Consider the following 11,989-nt stretch of genomic DNA (forward strand, 5'->3'; position numbering starts at 1 on the left):
GGAATCCGGACCTGCACCGTAGACCCGAACCTGGAGGAGCAGTTCGTGTTTCCCGACCACACAGGTAAGATTGACGGACCAGAGCCTAGAGGGACCAGGACTGTGAAAAAGGCCAGGACCTTTGAGAGTTTCTGTGTTCTTCTGTCTTGTTTCAGATTTAGATCAGGACCCCCAACAAGAGTATCTGCTCCACCAGCCGACCGCCCCACGTCCCCCCCGAAATCCCCAGCCCCCCCACCAAAGACAGGTGAGGTCTCTGGAGCATCAGCTGCAGGTGTTGAGGAATGGGACCCAGCAGGAGGTGGACCTGGACTCCCTCATCCAGTTCAAGGACATAGACTTTCCACTGCATGAAAACCTGGTGGTTGTGAAGAGAAAGAAGAAGACAGGAAAGGGCAAGCATCGGGTTTTTGGGAGTCCAGACCTGGATGAGCCAGTCAGCGACACCTGCTGCTCGGGCTGTGGCGCCCTGCTATTGCTGCTGCCTGCCGCCGCGGCCCCTGGGTACCTGCCCAGCGAGAAATACAAAGTCTTGCTAAGGGAGGGCGGCCTGAGCGGGGCCACCTGCCAGCGCTGCCACCTGCTGACCCACCACCACAAGGCCCTGAACTTGCAGGTGTCTAGAGACCAGTACAGAGCCATAGTGCAGCAAATCCGCCCTTGCCACGCCCTAGTCCTGCTCATTGTAGACCTGCTGGACCTCCCTGACTCCATAGTCCCTAACCTGCCTGAACTTGTGGGTGTCAACAAACATGTGGTTGTCCTTGGCAACAAGATTGACCTGCTGCCCGGAGACTGTCCCGGGTACCTGCCACGAATCAAGCGGCAGCTGGCCCAGTACTGTCAGGAGGCTGGCTTCGGGCCCCAGGTCACAGAAGTGCACCTCATCAGCGCCAAGACGGGGTATGGCATTGAGGCCCTGATCTCCAGCCTGCAGGGCTCCTGGAAGTACAAAGGCGACGTGTACCTGGTGGGGAGTGCCAACGCCGGGAAGTCGACCCTTTTCAACACACTGCTGGACTCTGACTTCTGCAAGTCCAAGGCCACTGATGTCATCCACAAGGCCACCATATCACCGTGGCCTGGTGAGAAGCAGACTTCCAAGTCCAGCTGATCCACCACAACCCCAAAGACCATGAGTCTGAGCCTGTTCAGCATACATCAGTTATCGTGATAGTCAATCCATTTCCTGTCATGTGTCAATGTTTTTGTCCTCTGGTCGTGGTGTGTTCAGGGACCACTCTGAACCTGCTGAAGTTTCCCATCATCAACCCGACTCCGTACAGGATGTTCAAACGAAAGGAGCGACTGAACGACGGCGCAGCAAATGGAGAGTGAGCTGCCGCTGGACGAGCTGAGGAGGCTGAGGCAGTTCAGCCGGCAGAGCTACCTCATGGGTAAGTGATGCCATCACGTTATTATGTTGACGCTGACATCATCAGGACAACCTGCACTGAACATCTGACGTTGAGGTTGATCCACAGGAGCAGGGAATTCTGGGAACAGAAAGCAGGAGTGAAGGATGAAGGATTTAGTCAATCATTTAAACATGAAGTTCTTTTAGGATTCAGTCTCTCACTGGTGGAAAAAGATGAGGGTGACACACCAGTGAGACCTGCGGACCTTCAGGTCAGGGTCTCCTGAGACCATCTGAGTCAGACAGATGAGTCCATCTTTAAGACCAGTTAGAGCTGCAGCCTGAGAACTGCTGATTGGTCAGACTGAATGAGGAAGTTATATGAGAGATTGTTGATGAGGCTGGTGGGTATCATGAAGGCCAACGGGAAGTCCAGAACATTATGTCCTGAAAACTCAGAGTCCTGTTCACCTCTTCAACACATTTGTTCAGGTCGTGTTGGCAGGACATTCCGGTCTGGGTTCAGATCCAGATCCACTGAGATCCAGTTTGATCCAGACAGTTTGGCTTTTGGAGAAAACGAAGAGGAGCTGACAGGTGAGACTCACTTGAATGTTTGACATCAGGCCCCAGTCTCAATGTAAACCATGACTATTGACCTCTGACCTCTCAGGACCCAGCAGGAAGACAGAGGAGTTCACCTACAATGAGCTGAAGGACGCTCACTGGCTGTTCGATACCCCAGGGATCCTGAAAGAAGACGATGTGAGTCTGAGTCGGGGCTAATCAATTCCGTTTCTCTCTCTGAATGTCTGATTGACTGAATGTCTCTCGCCCAGATCCTCAGCCTCCTGAATGGACAGGAAGTGAGGTCTGTGGTTCCCACTCAGGCCATTGTCCCACGGACCTTCGTGCTGAAGCCAGGGATGAGTCTGTTTGTGGGGGCTCTGGCCAGGATCGACTTCCTGAAGGTCAGTGACTTTTGACTTTGGACCCTGAACACCAGAACCAGGACCACCATCCTGTGCAGGTCTCTCACTCACATGTTGTTCGCAGGGATTGAGGTCCTGCTGGTTCTCAGTCCTGGTCTCCAGTCGGGTCCCTGTCCACATCACCAGTCTGGATAAAGCTAATGGAGTTTATGAGAAACACGCGGGGAACGCACTGTTGGGGGTGAGTCACATGGTCCCACGGTAGGTACTGACTGCTTCCTACACTGACCTGTTGGGTGTATTCAGGTGCCTGCAGGAGGGTCGGAGCGTATGAAGGACTTTCCAGCTCTGGTTCCTCAGGAGTTCATGTTGGAGGGTCGAGGTTACCTGGAAGCTGCTGCTGACGTCAAATTGTCCTCTGCAGGTAAACATTGGTGAACTCTGACCTCTGACTCCTGACCCCAGGGGAGGAGGCGTCTCACACATTTAGTTTTTCTCCAAGATTAAGTTTCAGCTGCAATTTAATTTCCTTTGATCATGAAACATATTTGAGCCTTGATTGTCTAAATAATTTTTTGCATCGGTCTCGTCTGTGTGCAGGTTGGGTGGCTGTGACAGCAGTCGAAGGGGATCAGGTGTTGTTGAGGGTCCATGGTCCGGAGACAGCAGGTTTCCGTCTGAGGACACCCCCTCTGCTCCCTCATGTTGTCTCTCTGAAAGGACAACGTGTCCGTAAATCAGCAACCTATAAAGTGATAAAGCCTTTTGGGTTGCTGGACTCAGGACTGACTGCTAGAGGTGCTGAGAAGTTGCAGGTGAAGAAGAAGACGAAGTGACTCTGGAGAAGGATGAACTGAGACCTCAACCGGAAGAACTTGATGTTTGTGTCAATCTACCCAGAGGCTTAATGTCACATGACCTGATGTCTCATAACATGCTGGCATAATGCTGACTTGATGTCATAGTGAAATCACAGGTGAGTCAGCAGAACCAGAGACTCTGACACAGGTTCTTAGATGAACCAGGTCTCGGGGTGAGAACCTGCTGGTTCAGTATTTGTGCTGGGCCCGCTGGTCTGATTATCTGATCATTAATGACAAAAACAAACATGTTGATTCTGAGTCTTTAATTAAGAAAAAAAAGCAGACATTATGAATTCAGTCCACCCCCAAAAAAAAGGAAACTGATCAGGAGACAGATCAACACAGTCCAGTTCTGGGTAAGTCCTGGTCCAGGTGACCTGGACTCTGACTGAGCTCTGGGAATCTTGTTAATCAGTGTATAGTAGATAAACTGTGTGAATCTAGTTCATCATCAGGAGAGTCTGATCCTCATTGCTAATAAACCTTTCAAATTGAAACCTCCGGATCTCCAGCCTCGTTTTGTGTCCTGTCTCGGTCTCGTTCTTGTTTTTACTGAACTCACATTGATGTCACTTTGGCATTTTCTACTACAGATTATTGCACAACATTATTTACAAGTTTTACATTTAGTCTTTTACTTTAGTGACAGTGTCTGATGCTGATCAGCAGAAAGGAGACCCTGGTGATTGTCAGAAGCACTGAGGGGTTTTAAAGTCCATGTGCAGGACAAGAAACAACCCAACCATCTGGGTCAGAATAAAAGCCATCAGACTTCAGGTCAGACCAAAACTGACCAGATAACAGGGTTCCATTCAATTCACTGATCCAAACCTGGATCCTGTTGAATCAGAACCAGGTCTTCGGGTTAGGGTTCACTGATGGTGTTAGAACCGGGTATGAGAGCGCTGCCTAACTCTGATGTGGACGTGGACCATGTCAGAGCTCACAGTCACTTAAAAAATCTGCAGTTGGGAAACATGCCAAGTTGTGAAGCACAAATGATAAAAACATGAAAAACAAAAACAACAACAACTAATATTTGACCATTTGATCTGCTGATGTTCAGATTCATTACAGTTTGTTCTGAGACTGAAAATTAGTGTGTTAATGCTAACATGAAGAAACCGTTTGTTGTGGTTTTACTCCTTGGACCGAGAGGCCCAGCCTCTTCATTTCTGTTACTTGCTGGCATTGTTCATGTAGTAGACGTTGACTAGGTGGCGGTTCAGATGACGGCGGTACTCCACTTCCACTTCCAGAGGAATGTACGGTCGCAGAAGATGCACATGTGACTCTTGAGCTCTGTTGGTGTCGGGATCTCGTCGGTTGGTGTTTCTGGGTCGTTTGGCAGCTTACCCGAGCCAGGGCCGTTGCCATTGAGGCCGGAGTCATCACTGCCTTCAGAGGCGCTGTCGCTGATGTCACTCCCACCCTCGTGACTACTGTGAATTCCCTCGTCGTCTTCTGGATCAGCTGGTTTGGCTCGCTGGGTTGGAAGCACCAGAGAAGGTGGCGATGTGGCTTGAGGAATGTCGGTGTGGGGCAGTCCACAGCTGCAGAGGGTGTATCCTCACCTGAGCTGCAAGCAGGTGAAACTCCCATCTTCTCTGAGGGTTTGTTCAGAGTCTTTCCTGCCACAGGTGGAGTCAGTTCACCTGTGGAGGTTTCATTCAGGGAGGGGCTGTTGTCTTTTGGTGGGGGCCCAGAGTTCTTGTGTTTCTTTGGGTTGTTGAGTAGAACAGGTGCTTCTGGCAGCTCTATGGACGGAGTGCTGTCTTTCGCTGGATCCACAGTTTGGCCTGCAAACTTCCTATTAGAGTTCCTGGTCTTCTTCTGACGTGCTGGTGTGGTCCCGTTGGACTTGTTCTGAGTCACAGCATTGGACCTGTCAGATTTTTCCGAGACAATTTTTGACTGCAGCTTTACGGCAGCTGAAGCTTTCAGTCGTCTGGTTTTGGATGGCATCTCTGATGACTTCTTGGAAAGATCCAGAGCCTCCACGGCTTTCCTCTTAGCAGCCTTTGGCTTCACCACCTTCTCCTTTTGATTTCTCTCACGACTTTCTAGTTTCTCTTGAGCTTCCACATTTTCTGTGATTTTCTCAAGCTTCTTAGATCCAGACTTCCCGGGCTTGTTGAAGGTTTTCTTCTCCCTTCTTGTGCCTTCATTCTTCTGCTCTTCTTTTGTTTTCTCTGGTTTTAACTTTCCTTCCTCTTTAGCCAATTTCGGCCTCACTGGTCTTTCCTCTTTGGACCTTTGACACTCAGATTTCTCTGTCTCCATTTGGTCTTTTTGAGGTTCAGGTACTTCTTCTTGGTTCTGGGCAGTTGGTTTCTCCACCAGCAGCTTCTTGATTCGTCTTTTTGTTTTGTTGTCTGTATCTACAGCAGGTGGATTCACCTCCATTTGGGTTTCTTTTACTGTTGTGGTCTCTGCAGGATTCATGTAGACCTTCTCGGCCTTCTTCTGCCTCGTGATCTTTTTCTCTGGTTCCACCTTGTCCTTCACCTTCAGTTGTTTCTCGCTGTCATTGGTGTTGAGTTTCTTTGGTGCCTTCTCTGGAGTTTCACTCTGCACAAGTTGGGCAGCGTTTGGCCGGCTGCGTTTCCTGATGGACAGATTGATCGGATTGGAGTCCACTGCCCCATTGTCATCCCTATTACCCATGTCAAAGTCGTCCTCCACACTGGATGAGCTGTCAAACTTGCTTGTTCTGGAGTCTGCACCTTCCTCTGCACAGACAGGACTGGGTTTCTTGACTCGCAGTTTGACTTTGGAGACGTCCACAGAAACATTGCACCCGAGTGCCGGGACTTGATGTGGTACTGCAGGTTACATTTCTTGGAGGCGGCGTACTTGCAGAGTGGACAGAGGAACTGTCGAGGGTTGAGGTGGAGTTCAACGTGCTTCTTGAAGTTGCTGCGGTCGGCAGTCTTGTAGTCGCAGTAGGGGCAGGACAGAGGTTTGGGGCCATTGTGGACCTGCCGTGCATGACGGGTGACCTCGTGTTGATTGGCTGCCAGGTAGTTACAGCTCTCACACTTGAAGGGCCGCTCACCTGTCAACAGAAAGGTACAATGCAATGATGCTGCAGCAGATCCTGTCACAGCAAACAGGTCGGTCTGTACAGGGTTCATGAAACAGGTGAGCCTGACACATTCACTTCTGCATATGGGTGTTCAACATCAAGTCCCTCTTGTGCAGCAAACTCACCTGATCTACATTTACCCAGAACCCCCTTCTCTGGTCTGTGCGGGCATGTATGACTTTGACACAAAACAAACTGTTACATTGATTCTACACTGCCACATGAACAGGAGGCCAATGGTCAGCCACATTTGTTTGTTTAAAATTGTTTGGTGGAGCTTCTCATCCTGATGGTCAGTGATAGTCTACGATGAACTGAGGGTTTGTCAGCTTGACCCAACACAAAACAATGAAAGGATGAGCAGCTGATGATTATTAACTAATCTTTTGCTTTAAAAAATACAGAACCAGTTATGGACCAGATTTGTCTGAACTGAGGTGGTTGTGGTACATTAGACTATTAAAGAAACTGTGGGTAATTTGTGATTGATCAGATCTACTCATGAAGCCAATTAAGGTCATGTGACGTCACAGGCCTGAACCAGACTGTTCATGCAGGGGGATTCAGGTTCACAACAGAGCAGGCGAACCAGGAAACACTTCTCTCTGGTCATGAACAGCTGAGAAGTGTTCAGGTTAATCTGCTTTGAACAACAGACACACAACAAACACAACACAGAGAGTGACTTTACCATGTTAATCCACTGCGTCGGAGAGCAACACAAACAGAAGAGTTCACAGTGTCAGTAAAACCAACAACACAAAACAACATATAACAAACAATTCCTGTGGAGGAGACTGAGCTGCTGTTTGACCGAGGTGGACCAGGGTCAGACCTGGAACTGAGCTCTGGCTACCAATGATTTGAATAGTTGAGTTACTGAGTTTTTTTGGACTCTGGAAAGAGTCATGTGACCTGGCCAACATCGTCAGAGTGACAGCGAAACTTGAGGTCTGCCCAGTTCCTGACTCCTGTTATGTCAGGTCCCTGTAGACCTGATCCCAGAGGAGGAAGAGAAGACTGACCTGAGTGAGTCCTCATGTGTCGAGTCAGGTGGGTTTTCTGTGAACTGGAGTAGTCGCAGTAAGGACACTGGAAAGGACGCACACCTGCAGCACAGAAGACAACACACATTCACCTGACTGTAATACAACCAGACAGTAACAGCTATGCTTTTTACCACACAGATGAACACATCAACCCAGATGGTGTGGGGACAGGTTAGACAGTGTAGACAGATTTGAACAGCTCGGACTGACCTGTGTGTGTCCGGATGTGTTGGATGTAGTTGCTCTTGCGGTCAGAGAAGTAGAGCACTGACTGCAGGTGTGCAGTTTGCTGGGGAAGTGATTCCTCAGGTGTTTCCTCCAGTGATACTGACTGACCGTCGTGTACGGACACAAGGTACACTTAAACCCCTGCAAACAGAAACAAACAGTCCAGCAACTGTTGGACTCCACTCGACATATTTAAAAATCCCAGGTGACTTCCTGTTACCTGTGGTCCTCCCCTTCCTTGCTGTGGTGCTTCAGGTGGGCGATGTAATGGTCATACCTGTTGGTGTTGTAACCGCACCGTTCACATCTGATCAGCCCTTTGATGTCACCTGAGGTTGTTGCAGCTCCTGTCTCCCCGCTGCTATCTGCCTCTCTGCCTGATGGCACCGGGGACTCGGGCATTTCCGCCTCTCGGGTCTTGGTCTTGCTGCGTCCTTCCACACGACTCACCACCATCATCTTGCTGACGCTGTGGCGGCTCAGGTGCTCAACAAACTCCTGCTCGTTCTGAGCCTGGAAGTGACACGGCTTGCAGTGGAAAGGCTTCTTCTTCTTCGTGTTCTCTGTCATGGCGGCTGGGCTGCCTTTATGCTGAGCATCCTGTGAGATGATTTAGTTGTGGCAGAGGGGCGGGGCTTAGGGAGGCGGGACAAGTCTTCAGCTCTGACCCCGCTGCCTTCCTCTTCCTCTGCTACATTACATCCGACTGCAGCCTCTGTGCTGGGGCTCGGAGACTCAGGATACTCAATGATACAGACCTCTCTGTTGTTCTGGTTATAGCTGTACCTGGACATGAGCAAGACGACAAATTTTGATGTTTCACCATAAAACAAGAAATTCCTCAAACCCAGTTCCACATCATCCAAATTGTTACTACTGAAAACAGGTTATCACATTTAATGATAAACAGGAATGTGATGATCTTTTGATGTGAATAATAATAATAATAATAATAATAATATAATAATAATAACAATAATAATATTAACTGATGAACAAAGTTAGTTCAGATCTGCATCAGTCTGACTCCTCCTGTGTTTTATCCGTCCATTCTCATCCTCCATCTCTGATAGTGACACGCTCCTATTGGCTCTGGTGGGTGATGTCACAGCCAATCAGAGGCTCTGGGTCAGTCCTGTATGTTTCTGAGTTATTGTGTTGAAGAATAAAGACAATCAGATATTTGGAGCTGATTTTTCATCGCTACTGCTCCAAAGAATGAACAGGACTCCTGATCAGATAAGATATGAAAAAGAAAGCGTCTGAACTGACTCAGACAGAATCAGCTGATTCTGGAGACTTGGAGACATTTTTAAAAATGAAAACTACGAAGGGATGAAGCCTGAATGAAGGTTAGCGTGAGAGTACACCTGTGATGTTAACCTCACCTGATGATGCTGTCATCTTCGCTGTCTGAGTAGCTGGACCCCACCGTCTTCAGCTCCATCATCTCCTTCTCATCAGCTGCAGCGCCCTCACAGCCGTTGCCCTCTGATGCCGTCACTGCCGCCACATTGGCCAGCATCACCAGCTGAGGAGCTGGCAGCGTGTTCCTGGGCATGTCACTGAGAGTCTGACCATCTTCCATCAGAGAGACGCCCACAGGAAACATCTCCACTGAAAACGCCGTCGGGGTAGCCATGTCCATCCAGGTCCTCAGCTCAGGGACTAAAATCTGCAGGCACAGGTCACAATCCACAGTGGATGATCACAGCTGTACTTTTACTTCAATTAAAGCAAGGCCTGAATTTTCCTTTTCATTAATTTGTCTTTCTATTTCTATATTTAATTATCTTTCCATCCATCCATCTATCTATCTTCTACCACTTTTCCATTTCTGGGTCATGGGGTGCTGGAGCCAAACCCCAGCCAACCTTCCAGGTGAGAGGCGGAGTCACCCTGGACGGGTCACCAGTCCATCACAGGGCCAACACACAAAGACAGACAGAGACCAACAACCACTCACACTCACACCTACGGTCAATTTAGAGTCACCAGTTAACCCAAACATGCACGCCTTTGGATGGTGGGAGGAAACCCACGCAGATACGGGGAGAAACTGTGCACAGAACCAAACCCGCAACCTTATTGTGGGGTGACCCTGCTGCCCATCATCTTTCCACTTACTTTATTTGAGCCATTATTTTCTGGATTTCTTTCTTTTTAATACTTGACTTTTATTTTGGTTATTTTTACTTGAACTTTTATTTCTGGTTTTATTTTCTTCCAAATGTTGGTTCTCTTAAGGCATTTTATTAGCTTATGTCAACTTTTAATTAATTTTACTTGCGTTTTGTTCCGTTTTTGAAAATTAAAGTGAAACCATAGAAAGTTTTTTCAGGTCCTCAGGTTTTTGTGTTTATCTGTGGGAAGCTTGTTGTCGTGTGTTTGTGTTAAGAAGTTGTGTGTCAGACTGAACTCAGGCCGTCGGCCATTTTGAAACAGCACCACAGCTGAGTCGACAGCGCCACAGACCGACACGTTCAGAAGTCCGCCCGGAAAACGGTGCTTTTAGCGGCGGGACCGCGGAGAGTCGGCCCCCGGTCCGACGCTCCGCCGGCGGACAAACCTCATCCAAGCTTCTCCGGAACCAGACTCAAGCTCTGATTTTAAACGATTATATAAAGTGAGCGTGGAGCGGGTTCAGCCGGATCAAACTCGGGGTCCGTCCGGTCCGGGACCTCCGGCTCCCACCGACACTTTCACCCAACTTAGTTTGCGGAAACGCGGAGCGGCGGAACCGGACGTGTCGGTGGAGGTTCGGAGAAGCGGAGCGGCGGCCCCGTAGCCGGTGTCCAGTCCTGAGGGGTCCGGCCGCGGTCGGCTCCTGGTCCTGATCGGGACAGCGCCTTCTTCTCCGACTGAGCCTCCATTTTACCTCCCAACTGCCGACAACTTTCCAGCAGCTTTGGTCGGACCAACGCCGGCCCCGAGCCCCGCTCCCCGGCCACGGGTCGCCGCCTGCCCCGCACACACTCACCTTCCTCTGGGACGAACTTTTCACGACTTCCGCGGACTTTTGTCGGAGTTTGTGTTTTGTTTTCTTCGACGGAGCTCCGCTCAGAAAAGTGACACCGACAAGTTTCCGCACATTCCTCCCACAGCGACGCACGGCCGTGACGTCATCACGTCGCTCCGCGGCGGGCCGCAACTTCCTGCGCCAAATTTCAGAAGATTGAGAATACACAACAACAGTAACAACAAGGACAACGAAAACAACAACAAAAATAACAACCACAACAACAAGAACAATAAAAACAACAACTCCGTTCATGTAGGCATGGCGGGCTGCCACTCCTTCAAACTTTTTTTTAGTTGTCGCAAATACCGCACCTCCTGGTGATGGGGGGGTTCTATTGGAGTTAATTCGACGTTAATTACTCGCGAGCATGGCAACAGCAAGTTTTCGGATTCAGCCCATCTTCAATAAAAGATCTCATGTTACTTTTTGCTGTGTATGTGTATTTTGTCTTGCATTGGTAGCACACAGGGCTTTTTTATTTGCCAATTCTCATTTTTCTAGAACCTGGAATAGAAGGCAAACATATATAATATATAAATATGAATACACTCTATTACAGCTATGGTTACAGTGTGCACTGAAATACCCACTTCTTGAGAAACAGATCTCAATCTCTCAATCTCAGTCTCCCAGCAGTACAGCAGAGAATTCATCTGATAATACAAGATACAATTTATAAAACTGCACAGCAGAGTTAAACACACACAATGTCCAAGGTGTTTACAAATAGAATGTGTAGCTTACCTTGTGAGGGTCTCTGGTAAATTGGACTAGCCCAGAAGACTCCGGGGTTACCAAGCCAGGCCACTTTGCCTCTTAAATGCTGAAAAGGCTGTCAGCATCACGGATCATCTGAAAGGACAAGATGGAACCTATTAAGGTAATCTAATGCACAGAATTAATTTATGTAGGTCACAGTAACCTGAACATTGATGCTGTGGAAGGATTTCCTGTTAATGTAATCCCCCTGGAGTCCCTTTAGAGGGGCGTTTGATTCTGATATGGGTCAATCCACTGTAGCAATGACTTTAGGGAAAAGGGAAAGCTGTTAAAAAATATTGATTATCCAACACTGACTGATTAAAAAATGACAAAGTAATGGTTAAAATATGAAATTGATATTACCTGCAATCTTGTAAAAGTCCTCTTTGATGTGGAGGTCTCCTGTGGCCATTATCATTAGCATAGCAATATAACACGAGGCCTGACAGTATAATACCACATGAATGAATATAAAAAGACGGATGCAATTACAAACAGTGAACAGACTTCAATGAATAGACAAATGACAAAATATTTGTATTATTTTCATGCAGGATAATTACAATGTTTCAACATATTTAGAAAGACCATGGAAATGCTGTAAAATACACTAATTTCTCAGAGGACTGACAGTACAACTACCAGATGAATCACCAGGATTAAGTTTAGCCTGGTTGTTAGCCTGGTC

General features: G+C 48.3%; 1 protein-coding gene and 1 pseudogene across 1 annotated transcript in view; one reads left to right on the plus strand and one right to left on the minus strand.

The window, feature by feature from the left end:
- Nucleotides 1–3,467, plus strand: part of LOC115050360 (nitric oxide-associated protein 1-like) — a 14,148-nt gene extending 10,681 nt beyond the window's left edge. Inside the window, 10 exon segments of the mRNA XM_029513196.1 lie at nt 1–64; nt 156–1,085; nt 1,235–1,320; nt 1,322–1,397; nt 1,850–1,954; nt 2,031–2,122; nt 2,197–2,328; nt 2,414–2,530; nt 2,596–2,713; nt 2,890–3,467. Coding sequence (XP_029369056.1) covers nt 1–64; nt 156–1,085; nt 1,235–1,320; nt 1,322–1,397; nt 1,850–1,954; nt 2,031–2,122; nt 2,197–2,328; nt 2,414–2,530; nt 2,596–2,713; nt 2,890–3,125 — 1,956 coding nt within the window. The 3' untranslated portion in view covers nt 3,126–3,467.
- Nucleotides 3,468–4,026: 559 nt separating this feature from the next.
- On the minus strand, nt 4,027–10,549 carry LOC115049844 (RE1-silencing transcription factor B-like; annotated as a pseudogene).
- Nucleotides 10,550–11,989: the final 1,440 nt, after the last annotated feature.

This window comes from Echeneis naucrates, chromosome 10 (assembly GCF_900963305.1).
Source record: "Echeneis naucrates chromosome 10, fEcheNa1.1, whole genome shotgun sequence".
Taxonomy (NCBI): domain Eukaryota; kingdom Metazoa; phylum Chordata; class Actinopteri; order Carangiformes; family Echeneidae; genus Echeneis; species Echeneis naucrates.